Raw genomic sequence first — 17,601 nt, 5'->3', positions numbered from 1 at the left:
AGCCAAACTATTAACACCACACAATAAAGTGTTAAAAATGTCATTATGATGTTCCATATTTACTTACACTGACTTCTTCTATCAGCATTTTTAAAACTCAATTTAGTTTCTTTTATACTCAACACCTGTCACCAAGAGTAAGTATTATCTAATCAAAACTAAATTGGCTTTGAAACTGTTGGAATTACATGAGGCAGATTTGAATTCAGCTTTAAATCTCTTCAACTAAAAAATAAATAAATAAATAAATAAAAATAAATAAATCTCTTCAACTATATTCATTTGTATGACTTAGAGTTTAGAGATTTATCAGTAACAAACAGAAGTGACCTAGAAAACAAAATTCATAAATATATATTTATATATGGTATTAATAGTCAATTTTCTGCTATATACAGTATATTTTAAATAGGTATAAATGTACAGACAAAAGAAAAGACAATATTTATATGTGAAATGGAATTTTCTTTTCTTTTCTTTTTATTTTTCATTTATTTATTTTTTGGAATTTGAATTTTATTTTTTTGTATTTTTTTTATTGGAATTCGATTTGCCAACATATAGTATAACACCCAGTGCTCATCCCTCAAGTACCCCCCTCAGTGCCTGCCACCCAGCCACCCATCCCCCCGCCCACCTCCCCTTCCACTACCCCTTATTGGTTTCCCAGAGTTAGGAGTCTCTCATGTTTTGTCACCCTCTCTGATATTTCCCACTCATTTTCTCTCCTTTCCTCTATAATCCCTTTCACTATTTTCTATATTCCCCAAATAAGTGAAACCATACAATGTTTGTCCCTCTCCGATTGACCTCTTTCACTCAGCATAATACCTTCTAGTTTCATCCACTTTGAAACAAATGGTGGGTATTCATCGTTTCTAATGGCTAAGTAATATTCCATTGTATATATATATACCACATCTACTTTATCCATTCATCCTTCGATGGACACCAAGGCTCCTTCCACAGGTAGATGCTTTCAAAGGCTTTCAGTAGATGCTTTTTTCCCCTTCTACAATAAGTACAGTAGCAGAGAAGAGAATGATGGATTTTTGCCATGTTCCATGAAAGGCAGGGGAGTGGGGTGAGAAGATAATGAGAGCTACTGAGATCATCTCAGTAGGACCAAACTACTGTAATTTATTTCTTTGCAAATTATTATAGGAAGAATAAGTTTAATCTAAAAAGGAAAAAAGGGGTGTGGGGCTAAAATTTATTGAGTATCTACCACGTGCCATCATTTCATACAGATATTACCTAATTTATTTACCACCAAGCAGTATTTATGGGCTAGAATTACAATTGTCCAGCTGATCAAATTGAGACATGAAGAGGTTATATGATTTGCCCAAAGTCACACAGCTATGATGACTAAGAATTCAATCCAGGCATCTAAATCTAGATCTTCAAATCCATGCTTCTCTCAATTTTATTAAACACAAGCAGCAGCAAACTTCAAATACATCCTGGAAGAGACAATCCAGATTTTCTGGAGCTATTCCTAAAGGAAATAAAGGTCAGGAAGGATTGAATCGATTTTAGAAAAATCCCGAAGGATTTTGAAGATGGTGATCTCATACATTTATTTACTCATTTATTTATTCAAGAAGATTTAATAAATAAGGATAAAAAGGAAGTGAAGATAAAAAAGACAAGATGGTGACTCTCTGTCCTCAAGTTGCTCATTGTACTTAGGCAGAGCCCCACAAGTAAACAGACAATTATGATGATATAGGGGGATAAGTGTTATGATAGAAATAAGCAAGTGACGTTGAGGATCCTAACTCAGTGTTGCTACTTAGTTCCCTGTGAAATGGACTCTAAGATGGAGATCTGTGCACAGGAGGCTAGCTTTCAGGATCAATCACTTGCAGGAGAAGTGAAAGAAACTGAATTGAACAGAAGAAGTTGGTCTCTGATGCAGTCACAACAAAGTTCTCAGCCTTTTCATGGGAGGATTATAGGGCTAGGGTGGCCTGCAGAATAGTCCCAACTGGGACAATGTAACTAGGCTTCTATATTTCCAGATCAAGTAGTCATTACATATGGGTTGCCCATAGGAAGGAAGGCATGGCCTTAAGGAAGTGGCTCTCTTCAACCACGGTCAAGCTGCAAAATGAAATTTAGCTGTGATCTATCTGTACTTATACTCTCAGTGGTCAGGGAATGAACAATTCAGTCCCGAGGCCTTAAAAGAATCCAAGCAGTACACTACTGGATCCACCATACCCACCTTCATGGAAGGTTTTCTAGAGAAGATGGCCCTGGAGTAGAGTCCTAAAGGACAATAAGAGTTATCCAGGAGAACGGCACCTATGTAGATAAGGCAGCCTGGGGAGAGTACATTTAGGACAGTTTATCATGCCCTTGGGAACAAATAATGCATAAGGGAAAGCAGCAAGTACTGAGGTTTAGATGGAGAGGCCAGATCCTGCAGAATATGGCACTCTTCTTCCTGAAGGCAATGGGAAGGCATTCAAGACTTTTATTCAGGGAGTGATATAATCATATTTGCTTTGTAGAAATCATTCTGACAATAGGTGGAGAATATACCAGATGGGAATGAAACTGAAGGAAAAGAAGCAGACTCATTAGGAAGCTGTAACAGTGATCCCAGAGAGAAGACTAATACTTGAATTGCCAAGTAGCAGTAGCAGTGAGGATAGATACAAGTGAATATTAAGGTTATTGCAAAGATATGGAGTGGGAAAAACTGAGAAAACTTATGAAATCAATTAAATGTTGTGGGTAGGAAAAATTTTAAAGTCAAGAGTAACTCAGAGGATGGTACCAGCTATTGTTGATATAAATCCAGAGGGAAGCATGGATTTAAACATTTTGCAGGTGTAGCATTCATGTGGGGATCTCCATCAATAGATGTTTGCGCTCCTCTGGAGTTCAGGAGAGAAATCTAGGTTGATGACAACAAAGAGTCAGAGTCCACATATGGATGGCAATAGAAATTACAGGAATGGAAAAGTATGTTCTAAAATGTACACAGGACACAGAAGAAAAACATTATTTGAGGTAAAGAGGAGCAAACACAGAAGTGCTAGGAACGTAGGAAGAAAACAGGAGAGAGGGAGGTCTTGGAATTGAAAAGAGGGGAGATTGTAAAGAAGCTTCAAGTGCAGTTGAATGCCACTGAAAGATTTAAAAAAAGACAATTTTCCAGAGTATCAAGTAAGTTGGGGGTCACTGGTGACCTTGGCAAGGAGCAGTTCAATGGCATGGAAAAGATAAAACAAAGACAATAAAGGAAACATGACTGAGCTTAAGGATGTTATGCTCAATGAAATGTCAGTCACATAAGCATAAATACTACGGGATTCCCCTTATATGAGGTACACAGAGTCATCAAATTCATAAAGACAGAAAGTAGAATGGGGGTTTCCAGGGGCCGCGAGCAGGGAGGAGGAGGAATAGAAAATTATTGTTTAACAGGTATAGAGTTTCAGTTTGGGAAGTGAAAAGGTTCTGGAGATGGATGGTGGTGATGGTTGTAGAGCGATGTCAATGTGCTTCATGCCACAGACCTATGCACTTGAAAGTTAAAATGGCAAGTTTTATGTTATGTATATTTTATTAAAAGAAAAAAGAGAGAATAAAAAGATTGAATGAGAGACAAGAAAATGTAGGGACTGACTAGAGCCCCTTCTCAAGAAGCTTGGATGGGAAGAAAAGGAGAGAAAATATAGCTAAAGAAGGGTGTAGGGTCCTGGGGGGCATTTTGAGGAGAGAGCCAGTAGGGAGGCTCTCTGGAGATATCAGAGGTACATCAAAGAGAAGCAGTTCTGAGAGCTGAGCAAGACAGATGGGTGGTAAGATGGGGGCCACAAGAGCTGCAGTTGAATCTCACTCTGGCGAACACGTAGAGAGTAGAGGAATATGCCAGAAGAATGACTTTTGACCGATGAATGATGAAAAAAGGTCTTGCTCTGCTCGGATGATGAACTTCAGTTGAGAAAATTTAGTAAACCATTAATGCTCTCTTGAGGTTTAAAAATCAACGTCTAGTTCATTTGACAGTTTAAAGCAACTAATAGTGGCCACACACTCTTTTACAGATTAATTTGGTAAATCACATAATACAGTGTGTCGTATATCATAAATATATACAATGATAATATTGTGATATGTAAGTTTTTATTTTCCCATTACATGTTGGGTGATATTCTACTAAATAAAGGGCAAAGTAACTTATGAACTTTGGAGCTCACTAAAATGTCAAAGAAGAGTATTGTCTAAATTTTAAGGAGGAGTATTGTCTGAAAGTTACAATCTTAACTATTTCCCTATTTAACTAAATTTGAAAATACTATCCACTTTAATAGTATGTTATTTTAAATACCTACAAGAAAAACATATTAGAGTCATGGATTCCCTTGAGTCACAAGGAAAAAAACAGTAAGGTAAAACAGCAAATTATTTTCTCCGGAGTGAAAATCAGAGAAGTCTTTTTAGAAGCATCACATTTATTTCATATGTTTTTAGTCTGTCTAAATGGTTTGTGCAAATTATTATCATACACATCAGAAATAATGCTCAAAAGTTGCCCTGTATTTGTTTCTGTCTAGACATAAAAGTTTATAAATTAGCAAGATAGAAATCTTTGAAATATATTTTCATGAACATCCACATACACTCACAAGTACTTGTGGAAGATTTGGCTGTTGGCCATGATTATATGGATTTGCATCATTTCTTAGTTATATAAAGACAGAGCACCAGGAAATCAAATACAAACAGAAATACTCTACCATTTCCAGTCTCCTGATACAAAATGAGTTTTGGGCTTTTTGTGGCAGTTTTTAGATTTAATTTATATGATTATGTAGATGGTCATTAGAGCTCTTCTGTTTGGTACATGTGTGTGAACTTGTCATCAAAAAGCACCTTCTGAGTAATAATTGGTAATAATAATGACACTAATATATTACTTTCTGTGCCACTATATGCATTAATCTCCCAAAACAGTAAATTTAAAATCTTTATTTGGGAAGAAGTATGTCATAACCATCCCAAAAGATATGTCACACAAGTATGACACAGAAACAAGTATGTCTTAGGAGCCACCAGTATCACACTCACTGTGTGTGGGCATTAGGATATTGAGGATATGCCACATTAAAAATGAGAAATCACATTGTCCCCTGAGGTCTGGAACATGTGAACCAATTAAAAGTTGTAAAGAGAAAAAGGAAAGGAAATTAAAAGACTGGTCGTTTCTGAGAAGCTGTCAAGCAGGTGGAGATAAGATTCCCTTTCAACATTTTCTTTTAGTAAGCAAGGAATAGGTACTTCCTGTCTTTACACTGCTACTGCTAGAATGCTTCCTTTAAAGAGGAAGAAAACAGGACAATGTGTTCTTTTAATGAATCTACTATCTGAGCCTCATCTAGGTAATAGTACTTTACTATTCTACGCCAATTGCTCAATTGTTGCTTTGACAAGGCCTGTCATACTGATTCAATATTTAAATGATTTCTTAGAAAATAAAATAAGGGTAAATGTTTTTAAAAAGGGAAATATAGTCTCTTACATGGTTGAAATGCTGTCCTAGTAATAGACTGACTCTTTCCAAATTACAGACTAATCAGTATATATGTGCTATTTGAAGCCTTAAACTGGAAGAAAGAATTTTCAGAGTGTCTCTGGCATAATAAAGCTTCATAAAGAGATCTCTCTATGATGTTATAAATTCAGATCATATTTCATAAAATTTCTAAAGCCCATCAGAAGACCTATTCACAATCAGTTACCCTTTATTAATTAAATGCTCTAAGTCTTCAATGAGTGTGGGACCCACCTACAGAAACTCTTTAATGTTCCTAAGGATCATTTAGAAACAAAGTCAAAGTAAGATTTTCCCAAAAATATCAGATCATTACCCTCTATGGTGTCTAAACACTTTGAAACAAAAATCAAAATGAATGGTTTAACATGATTTTTAAATTGAAACTTGGAACTATCTTAGAAACTTTACAGAAAGTAGTTATAGCTACACATCCTCCACCTACCGTGAATTTGCCCAGGAAGAAAATATTTTCCTTTCTCTTCTACTTTAAACTACATACATTTCTTTGATTTAAAAAAAAATTAGTAAAAGGATGGGTACCTGGTGGTTCAGTTGGTTAAACGTCTACTTCAGCTCAGGTCGTGGTCCTGGAGTCCTGGGATGGAGCCTGTATCTGGCTCCTAGCTCAATAAGGAGCCTGTTCCTCCCTCTCCTGCTCCCCATTTATGCTCTCTCTTTTGCACTCTGTCAAATAAATAAATAAAATCTTTTTAAAAGTTAGCAAAAAAGGTTTGAACAAAACTAACTTTATGCATAATTATGTTTTTGTCATTGACAAAGCATCACTTCTGAGTGAACAAATATATACATCTAAATTAAGTAATTATCTCCCATACAAAGTTTTCTTGCAACCCAAGTAAAATGTTAAAGCTATTCAGTAACAAATGGTATTTTTTGTTTGAATGTTGTCTATGATCATTAACCAACTGAAAATTTCTTAATAGCTATTTTGAAATTATTAAAATTTTTCATTAAAAATACATCCAACACCTAAGCAGGGCATAGAACTTTAAAAGAACATGCAAGTCAATAAAAGTAATGTGCAGTAGATGAAAATATTTTCTTATATTTCTAGGAATATTTTTCATAAATATTTTTTCAGGTGTTTTAATGAATAAACTGGATAATGAAATTTTCTAATTAGCATTTGGGTTATCTGAAAGATTTTAGATACGCAATAGTTGGCTCATTTTTTAAAGGTGGTAATTGAATGTATTGTTTTCAAATTACATTGAATGTAGTTTTTAGCTTTTTTTGTCTTTTTGTAGCTTAGAGGGCACACTATGGGTCATGATTGTTGTCATGAAAACAATCATCAACACAGCACTGTAGAGAAAGTATAGGAAATACAGTTCAATATTGTATGTAAGACATACCATATATGTTGCTCTTTAAAGTAAACCCTTGGCTTATTTGGTGCTGAATATTTGAATTTTAAGTTCATAGGTCTTTGAAGAACATCTGTGTCCTTTTGTCTCACAGAAGTATAGAATGAGGAGAAATCCAATTGTTTTACTTTCCTAATAGCTTGAATCCCTGATAAATTACAATTTCTTACAACTTGTAGAAACACATTTTAGATACTGTATCATTCAGTATTAACACATAATCCAAGTTGCTATTAAAGTGTTGGGACTATTTTTGTTGGGTCCTATGACACAAAATAGTGTTAACCTTTATTTAATATGTCTATTTGTACTATTTCTCAATATAGGAAACTTTCTTTATCTGGCGTCATTAGAAAAGAGGTATTCCACAGAGGAGAATTTTCCAGATTCTTGAAGCTTGTCCCTTTAAATGCACGTTTTATTTTAACCATATCTATTTTTAGGCTTTTTAAAATATGCAAGACTTTTTCCTGTTTTCTTTTTTTTTTTTTTTTCTGGCTCCAAAGAAGATCTTTTACTGAGACTTATTTAAAATACTTCAGTCCTTAATCCAAATAAACTTCAACTCAGCTGAATTGCTGATGGCTGATCTAGGCAAAGGCTTCATGGAGACAAAAAGAGGCCCCACCTACAAAGACCTTAAAATGAGTTCCTAACAAAGAGTGTGAATGTCCTCAGGGTCTCTGTCCCATCTTCTTCAGAGTTCGATTGAGCTCCTCAAATTTGTGAATCTGCCGGATGAAGAAATCCCCATAGCGCCTGGCGACCTTGGTGTCTGCAATGTGGATCATGTCCTTATCAATGTAGAAGTCAACTTCGGATGCCGACTGAAATTCACCATCAAGGGCAGAGATGCCACTGGTCCACACCAGGTTCTTCATCTTATGCTTGAAGACAAGGAGCTGGATCCTGAACTCCTGCTCTGTGAGGTCCAGGAAGCCGGCCAGCTTGGCCACAGGCATGGTAGTGTACAGCTTGAGGAAGCTACGGATGGTGGAGAGCTGGGCCTGCTGCTGCACTTCATCAGAAAACACCTTCAGCTGCTGCAGGAAGGGCTCCTTGTGGTAGTTGGGGTGCACATTATCATAGTTGGGCACCACAGGTGACAGGAATTTAGGGCACGAGTAGCTGAAAAGTTCCTCATAGACCTGTGGGTCACCCTTCTGCATGCGTAGCATCTTATCCCCATATTTCTCCCGCAGCTGCAGGTGAATGCTCTCATCGATTCGCATGGGGTACATGGTGAGGGCGATGGCCAGCAGCGCGTGCATCTGCTCATTTTGCTTGTTAATCATCTCATACTTGTATGTAGTCCTTTGAAACATGCTCTTGGTCCTTTGGATGTAGAGGAGGATATTGGCAAATACCCGGATGGCATCCTGGTAGCGACGCATCATCAAATATGCAAAACCGAGATAGTAGTATGTGGTGACCTGGCACTCAGGCACACGAGAATACATACTCTTCTTATTTAGTTCAATATTCTCCAGCACCTTGATGGCCTGGTAGTAATCCCCTAAAAGGGAGTGCAGACGCAGAAGCCCCACCAGGCTGAAATACCCAAGCATCTTGTAAAGGGAGTGCCGTCCATACTCGCCAGCCACACTCTCGGGGTCACCACCACTTGTGTACACCTCCAATTGCCGGTTAATGTTGGATTTGTCGACCAGGGAGTGGAGGACATTGAGGACACTGTGAACATTCCAGATTTTGGGATTGGAGCGAAGGAAGTCAATCTCTTCCTCTGACTTCTTGGCAGTCTTACAGCGGTACTGGCTGAATGACTGAAACTGATAGATGAACTCATCAATGATATCCCAAAGCCACTGGTTAGGTAGTTCAAGGGGAGCAGGACCATCAGCATTAAGAATGTAGTTGAAGAGATTGCAGTAGTTGTAGTAGGATTCAAACCTCTGCTCCAAGGAGGGGCCCCCACTGACTTTGGCATATATGTGCCTGTAATATAATTCTTTGTACAAAATCAGGAAGACGGCATCGTTGCCAACCTGTGGAGCTATGGCTTCAGCCTCAGGCCAAGGTGTATTCTTGAAGAACCTTTCAGTCAACTTGGTCCAGCTGTTCTCATAGATGTCCTGGATCTCATATACTTTCTGATCAATGACATCGCTGGACACACGACTAGCCTGCAGCTCATACACCTTCTGGTCAATCAAATCCGAGACGGTTTTGTGAAAATACTGGATGAAGTTTTTGATCACTTCGGGGATCACCTGATAGGTCTGCTGTTCATACTGACGTTCATAAGCCAGATCCTGCTTTGGGTCTCCTGTGTGCATATCATAGTCGCCTGGGTAAGCATAGGGATCATAAGCAGCCTCGGACTCGTAATCATCAGCGGGGTAAGACATGGCTTCTGGGCTCACGAGCACCTCCGGAGAGCTTTTTCCTGTTTTCTTAAACAGAGAGTAATCTACATAATGTCACTGGTTCTTGATTATTAGGGTCTTAATTGTACATATTTTATTGCACCATTTTCACATTGAACCACTTTATGAATTCAACAAAACTTTCACAGGCTGGTGTAGTGTGTTCAGGGCTTTTTCCTTTTATACAGAATTGCAGACAAAATACTTTTTAAGTTCCTCTGTTTCTAAGGTTTTGTTAGAGTAGTGAGGTACAGGAGAAAGAAATTAAGCCTTCATGTCAGACAGACCTGGATTCAAATCCCAGGTCCACTATTTACTAAATTATGCAATTTGGGGGGAATTTATTTAATGCTCCGCAAACTCAATTTCTTCATCTGAGAAAGGGCTGCTTCTAAGTTACAGAATGGTTGCAAAGAATGAATTAAACAATAACTGTAAAGGGTCTGGCGCTCCCAACCCTCAACACCTCTGCCTTCTTGTGCTATCAGCATCAGTTCTTGCTCCTACCAGCTCATGCCTCTTCCAGGTCCCCGGCCCTTGTAGACCTTGACAACAGGAGCCTCCTCACCTGTTCATCACTGTATTTACAGTCCCTGATGTCTGCCACTAATGCCTCAAAGTGTAGTCTCTGGTAAAATGCTTGTATTTGAATCCTGACCCTCCTGGTTTTTACTGTGTCATGTCGGGCAAATTTAACAACCTCTCTCTACCTCTGTCTCCTTGTCTGTGAAATGAGGGGAATAATAATACATACCTTATAGGATTAAATTAACTATTTATGTAACTATTCCTCACACACAGTAAACACACAATAAATGTTAGAGTCTATAATAACTGAGGGTTAAAAAAATTTATTGCTTCTAATTTTCTGTGACTAGGGGAGTGAAATATCAAGTTTATTTAGATAAATTTAATATTAGAACATTTTCTACATAAAGTTTGTGAACTGTAGTATACAGTTTTTTTTTACTTTTTTTTTTTTTTTTTTTTTTTTTTTTTTTTTAGCAGCTCAGAAGTTTTACCTTTGGGCTAATGGGTCCTATTTTGATTTCTGGAAAAATGATCCCAAGATAATTGGGATTTTTACCATATAGCTATCTTTTTTTCCTTTTTTTCTTCCTGTGTCATTTGATTCCATTTTCTCTGCTCCATTGATAAATATAGACTTGAAGTTTCTTCTAAGTTAACCAGTTTGCCTGAGTTCAGGTATAGAAATGTTTGTCTTCTATTCATGCTTGGCCAACCATATCAATAGCCTAGGTCACAACAGGCATGTCATCAGTAAAAATTCATAGCAGCTATATTTCTTAACATCTAACTTATTTCAAAATGGAATGCTTACATTATGTATTTCATTGCTTTGTGTTAAGTATCACCTGTTTGTCTTCAACTCCTCACTCAGTCTAACCTTCCAGTTGAATAATATTGGAATTTGGAATTGGAGAGTAAAAGATGAGGGTAGAGAGCTATTGTTGAGGAATGAATAGCAACAAATTGCTTTGGATAGCAAAATAATCTCATGTTATTGTATGATTCTAATTGAACAATGAAATTCAGAAATTAAGTAAACAAAAGTTCAAACTGAACCTGAAATTATGAAAATATTTTTATTTCATATCAATCCTACTACTTTATATATATATGAATGTCACATATATATGTGTCACATATATATGTCATATATATATATATATATATATATATATATATATATATATATAACAAAAGTTTCTACCAAATTCCTTTTTATTTTTCTCAGTCAGCAAAATGACTCTGACTCTGACTCTGCAAAAGCAGAGCTTTCCTGAATTCTAGGCTTCTGGGAGTAAGAATTGCTTCTCATGATTTCCCTAAATATTGTTAAGTCTGGTCAGTAAGAAACTAAAATGTAGGTGTTTGTTACTGTGTTGATAATCTTCATATTATCTAAGTCACTTTCTTTAAAAGTATATAATCCAAATGGGCTTTTCTAGTACCATCTCCACCTCTACCTCAAAGAATTTTTTTTCCTACCTCCTGGAGATGGCCTTTGAAATTCTTAAAGCCAGAGAGAAACTAGTGAGTGCAGGCAAGATGTCCAATAAGCAAAAAGGGAAACCTAGGCTAGTGTCCATGATTTAGGACATGCTATTTATAAGAGCGTCTTAGGAAAGAGAATTATAGGAGAGTTTTATGGGAATCCTTGTTGGGGCTGGGAAGGAGGCTGGAGTCTCACCATAGATATAAGTGTTGTGGTCAAGCACTAGAATGTCTCTGTGACTCGACTTCAAGAAATATCTTCAGCCCGATATCTAACCTAGAGAAATTTTAAGGGTAAGTCTGAAGCAAAAATCTAGTGGTATATTTTCTGTTGTTGCCTCTCAATAGAATAGTATTAGGGATAAGAGGTGGGAGAGTAATTGTCATGGTATATTTGAAAAATATGGCTGTTATCCTATGTGTTGGCTCTAGTGTCTCTGATAATTATCTCTCTCTTTTTTTTTAAAGATTTCATTTGTTAATTTGACAGAGAGAGGGAGAGAGAGAGTGAGAGTACAAGCAGAGAGAGCAGCAGAAGGAGAGGGAGAAGTAGGTCCCCCACTGAGCAGGGAGCCCAATGCAGGGCTTGATCCCAGGACCCCAGGATCATGACCCCAGCCAAAGGCAGACACTTAACAGACTAAGCCACCCAGGCACTCCTCTGATAATTTTTATACCAGCTTTTGCTCAATATGTGGAGAGCCAAATGTGAGTCTATAATTTACGGAGGACTTGGGAGCAGAATATCTATCTCGATATGTAAACCACCAGGCATTGTTTTATTTATTATTATTATAGTGATCTGATATTAATTAATAAATCAAACTCTTTACAAATTGCTCTCTAAGGTTCATACCTAGAACAAGATAATTTTTTTTAAACCATATTCTGGAATCACTTGGTCCTTTTTCACCATGGCTTCGCATACATATACCCTCAAGTCCAAGTCAGAACAACTACTCATTAGTGAGGCAAAGGATTTTCTATTACTTCTTAGCTCCCAGGTAAATTGATTCTTCTCATCACCAGACATCCTCATTAGGTAGTATGTCTCTCACTCCCCATTCAGTGAAACATCTTAGAACTATATTCTTTGCATTTATTCTGTACTAAGTCCTCAGTCTTTTCTTTCTTTCAGGTCAGATTTTAAGCTAGTTTTCTTAGACACTTCCATACTTTCTAAACCTCACGCCATTTCCACTGCTATATATGATATTTTTCTCACCTAAGGAGGGTTCTTTCTTAGTAAAAATGTTAGCATATCTAAAACCCAATTTACCTACATCTCCTATCACAGTGAGTTATGGTTATGCTTCAGTCTACACGTTTTTGAGACAGGATACCTCCATCAAGCCTAGCTCTCATGGGAATATAGTCCCATTGAGCCTGCTGAAAAGAATATGTTTATTCTTCTTTTTAGCTGCCCAATTTCTGGGGGGTTGGAAACAGATGCTAATCCTGTTTTATGTATAGAGTTGATTCTCATTCTTCATGGAGTACGTATTTGTGATTTTGCCTACTCACTAAAAATACTTGTAATTCCCATATTAATACTCATAGTGCTTTCGCAGGTCATTCATGGACATGCCACGAGTCCCCCAAAATTTGAGTCTCTTGGCACCCACATACCTAGCTGAGGCTGAACAAGGTAATGTTCTGCCTTCTTGTCTTAGATCTCACACTGTAAATAAGTGTCCATTTTGTGGTCCATTTAGCACCAGGTTGTTCAAATTTTTATGTCTTCTGCTTTTGTTTGTGTGTGTGTGATTTCAATGTTTAAAAGGGCCCACAAACATAGTGCTGAGCTGCTGTCTAATGTTTCTAAGCAAAGGAAGGCTGTGCTGTTGCCCTCAGAGAAAATACGTGTGTTAGATAAATTTCATTTGGGCATGAGTTATAGTGCTGTTGACTGTGAGCTCAATATTAATGAATCAACAATATATATTAAATAAGTTGTCTTTAAGCAGAAGTACACATAAAATAAGGTTATCTATTGCTCAGTTGACTAAAATGTTGTGACCAGATGCTCACAGGATCTTAACCTTGTATTTTTCTCTAGGAGGCATGGTTCAGTACTTACTAATTCAGTGTTTGCAGCAACTTTATAGATCATAACTACTACAAATAATGAGATTCAACTGTGTGTGTATGTGTATTTCTACGTAGCAAAATTACCACAACCAATACCTCAGTGAACAGCATATTATAGTTTATAATACATACCTGAAAATCTCATAAGTTAAATCTAGTGAAAGTTTATATACATTTACCCTTTATTCCAACAATCTCATTTCTAGAAACCTATCCCAAAGTTACAGTGTCAAATAAAAGAATACTCATCACTGTGATCTTCTAATGGAAGTGCACAACAACACCTTTGAAACAGTCTTGACAAAATTGAACTTGAATCTTTTATGCCTCTAGATCTAATTATCAATTTACAGAAAATTCAAGGGACAGAGGAATATGTAAAACATAAGTGGATGCAATCAGCAGAATCCTGACTAGATATTCTACTGGACAAATGACCTGGATTCCTCAACAATAACCAACTCCCTGCTCCTACACACACACACACACACACACACACACACACACACACACACCACTTAGACCTTTAAAAAAAGTTTAAGCACTGGTAGACTTATGGAAGAATGTTCATAGCAGCTTTATTCTCAATAACAAAAACCTTCATTAACCAAATGTCCATCAACAGGAGAAAGGATAAACATACTGTAGTAGTGACAGCAATTATATGAAGTAGACTGAATCTCACAGACATTGTACTGAGAAGAAGCTAAACATAAAAGAGGATAAAGGCCTAGAACAGGCACTAATCTAAGGTTAAAATAAAAATCAACATAGAAGTTGCCTGTGAAGGGGTAAGAGGCACAAGGGGACCATCTAGGGAGATGTAAATTCCTATGTGATGATAGGGATATGGGTTACATTGGTATATCCATTTGTCAAAACTATACAACTAAGATTTGTATGTTTAAATATATGTACAAACACTGTTAAAAAATAATGGAATGGAAATTGGAGAGTGGGTAGAGGTATAGATGATACAAGAAAAAAGACTGATGGTCATGATTAAAGCTAGGTGTTGTGTATGTATATTATATTGCTTACTTTGTATGTGTTTGAAAATTTTCATAATATGCAACTTTTTTAAAAAGAGAGACAAGAGATAATAACAACTAATGGATTTTTGTATCTCAATTCTTAAAAACTGGATATTTGAGGATATTAAGAAAATATTCAGGGGGTTATTTTTAGGTGTGATAATCAAGTTATAGTTTTGTTTTTAAAATAAAGATATCTAGGGGTGCCTGGGTGGCTCAGTAGCATCTGCCTTTGGCTTAGGTCATGACATTGGGGTCCTGGGATTGAGCCCCCACATCAGGCTTCCTGCATGAGTGAGGAGTCTGCTTCTCCCTCTCCCTCTGACCCTCCTCCCTGCTTGTACCCTCTCTATCTCAAATTAATAAAAAAATCTTTTAAAAAATAAAATAAAACACTCAGTTTTTAAAAGACACATATGGATATAGAGATAAAATTATATGGCATCTGGGATTTGTTTTGAAATAAATCAGTGGGTGTGGTGAGGATAGAGACCAAACAAGGTTGACCAGAAGTTGAAAATTCTTCAAGCTGGATGATGGATACATGGGATTCATTGGACTATTCTCTGTTTTTCTGTATACTTTGAAATTTTCTAAGATCTATAAATGCTGCATTAAAAACATACTCTCATAAACTGAAAAACTCCAGGCTGCCAAGTCTGGTCAAATGGATGGAATGGTGTGTCTCTGCTAACATGCAATGCTGATTTTATCAGAGAAGAGACAGGCTGGAGGTAGGAGCCCCGGCTGGTAACACTAGAAGGGGGCGTGCGGTGACTCAGGTTGGGAGGCTGGGAGTTTTAAACAGTGACACAGCGGGGTGGGGTTGTGAAGAAACTGATCTCCGAGAGGTAACTGTGGAGGCAGGACAAGCAGGAGACACAGATGCTTAAGGCAGCATGTGAAACTGAATGGGGGAATTATCTGAGAAAATATTAGAGCAGTAGCAGTTCAGGAGATCTAGTTATGAGACATTAATACTGAGAAGGGCAGAACTTAAGTAGGAAATTTTTATTGGCAAAGTCCAGGATTCCTGTACTCAGGTCTACAAAGAGATGTTAAACCAAAACAAAAATTGGTGAGTTTAGAGAGTAATTTACTATTTTACTTACCAACATAAGTCAGAGAACTAGAGAAAACTACCAAAGAAAGATTGGGTTATGGGGCACCAACCTAGCTTGGGGGGTGAAACAAGGAGAATTAAAGTGAACATCATGAAGTTAGAGTCCTATAACTTGCCAACTTTAAATATGGCTATTTACCCTAAACCTCTTCCACACCCTAGCCTGGCTCCCCAGTATTCCCTAACTGTGTCTACATACTACTATTTCAGAGATGGTAATGCTTCATGGTCAGTGTATTTCTTTTGTACTTGAACAAGTCAGATACGTTCTTAAAGGTATTGGTAAAAAGATTTTTAGAAAATAAGAATATAGGTAATTATGGCAAAGTATTTGAAATCATTTTCAAAAATGAATAAAAACTAGGCTCTCACAACATGGCAGATTGAGCTCATTGCAGCCATCTTTTCTGATACAAATACATAGACATCCTGGGCTTGAGAGAAATCCTATTGCCAGAGGGAAAAAAATGTTGTGTCAGGAGAAAGGGACTCAAAGTCAGACTTAAATCTAGGCCTTATGGGCCTGAGGCCAGGGTTTTAATGCCTATGGAGGGACAGGAGATGTACTGGTAGTGCGGAGGTTAGAACTGGGACCCCTGCTAACACCAGGACTTTCAAATAGCTGAAAGCCAATATCCAAGCTCAAGGCAGTCAGGCAGTAGGAAATTCCTCCTTATTTGTGGAAGGGTCAGCCTTTTTGTTCTATTCAACTGATCAGATGAGGCCCACAGTGCAATTCGCTTTACTTAGTCCAATGATTCAAATGTTAGTATCATCCAAAAACACCTTCAGAGACACATCCAGAAATAATGTTTAACCAAATATCTGGTCCAGTCAAGTTGACACATAAAATTAACAATCAGGAGTACTTAACCTCATAGAGTTTGTCAAAGATTGAATGAGGTAACATAGAGCAGGACACTGGTACAAATAAGATCTTAATAATGCAATAAATGTTAACTGTTGTTATTGGTATTACTCTACACACTCACTGGATGATCTTTCTTTAAAGATTTATTTTTTTATTTTTATTTTTATTTTTTATTTCTTTATTTGAGAGGGGGATAGAGGGGCAGAGGGAGAAGGAAAGAGAGAGAAGCAGACTCCCTGCTGAGCAGAGCCCAAAGCAGGGTTCAATCTCATGACCCTGAGATCATGACCTAGCCAAAATCAAGAGTTAGACACTCAACGAACAGAGCCACCCATGCACCCCTTTCCCTAGGGCTCTTATCCATTCCCAGGTTCGGTGTTCAGTGGCATCAGTACTCAATATTTATCTCATGCCTTCTGGGTATCATCACATTCACTTCCAGTTCTGTTGTCCAAAATGAAGTTCATTATTTTCCACTAAGTTGCTTCACCTCTGGTGTTCACTATTAACGAATAGCTTCAATGTGTAATGTCCAGTTACACAGCTAGAAACCTCAAAATTATCCTTGTCTCCTCTTTCCCTCGCCTCCCACATCCAATCAGCAATTAAGTCCCATTCTATCTCCCAAATGTCTTTGGTATCTGTTCTCTTCTTTCCATTCCCCACAGCTACTTAGTGTGTCCATCATCTCTCACCTGAATTAATACATATTCTTTAAACTGGTCACCTTGCTCAAACACAAATATGATTGGTATCACTCTTCTGTTTAAATTCTTTCAACAGTTTCTCATTGCAAACTCCTTGGCATGGCATGGCATAAAAGGACTTCTGTGATCTGATCCCAGAAAATTTACCTAACTTCATGATTCAGGGTGCTCACCTCATACCCTATGATCTGGCCCAAATTGCCTGTTGTTCTCCAAGTAGGTCATGCTATTTCATCTTCCATGTTTTTTCTCATAGTGCAAGCTCTACTAAAATGTCCTTGGTCACCTGGACACGTTTCAGGACTTAGCTCAACCACCATCTCCTCTTTGAAGTGTTTTCTGACTGCGTTCTCATGTAAAACTGATTATTCCCTTGTCTACGTTCCCACTATTTCCTAAACAT

The 17,601-nt window shown here is 37.3% G+C and overlaps 1 protein-coding gene and 1 long non-coding RNA gene across 5 annotated transcripts in view; both read right to left on the bottom strand.

Annotated features, from left to right (window-relative positions):
• LOC129511424 (uncharacterized) overlaps positions 1-17,601 on the bottom strand; it is a 95,808-nt gene that overhangs the window by 71,911 nt on the left and 6,296 nt on the right. For all 3 annotated transcript variants that reach the window (XR_008664820.1, XR_008664818.1, XR_008664819.1), the window contains exon 2: positions 6,119-6,262. This is a non-coding gene — a long non-coding RNA (uncharacterized LOC129511424). The remainder of the gene's footprint in view (positions 1-6,118; positions 6,263-17,601) is intronic.
• LOC129511419 (eukaryotic translation initiation factor 3 subunit L-like) lies at positions 7,466-9,361 on the bottom strand. 2 transcript variants are annotated; one of them, XM_055328054.1, is made up of 2 exons: positions 9,044-9,121; positions 7,466-8,972 (listed from the first exon to the last, which is right to left on the bottom strand). In XM_055328054.1, exons 1-2 carry the CDS (start codon positions 9,119-9,121, stop codon positions 7,641-7,643), a joined length of 1,410 nt encoding a protein of 469 aa, XP_055184029.1. In that variant the 3' UTR covers positions 7,466-7,640. The 2 variants fall into 2 exon arrangements, with proteins under 2 accessions (XP_055184029.1, XP_055184028.1); XM_055328053.1 differs by having other exon boundaries at positions 7,466-9,361.

Source organism: Nyctereutes procyonoides, unplaced genomic scaffold, assembly GCF_905146905.1.
Source record: "Nyctereutes procyonoides isolate TBG_1078 unplaced genomic scaffold, NYPRO_anot_genome, whole genome shotgun sequence".
Taxonomy (NCBI): Eukaryota; Metazoa; Chordata; class Mammalia; order Carnivora; family Canidae; genus Nyctereutes; species Nyctereutes procyonoides.
The sequence above is the reverse complement of the archived record's forward strand: the minus strand, read 5'-3'. Positions and strand labels throughout refer to the sequence as shown.

Coding starts and splice junctions, on each gene's coding strand:
- LOC129511419 (XM_055328053.1), bottom strand. CDS start 9,335: ATGTCTTACCCCGCTGATGATTACGAGTCCGAGGCTGCTTATGATCCC.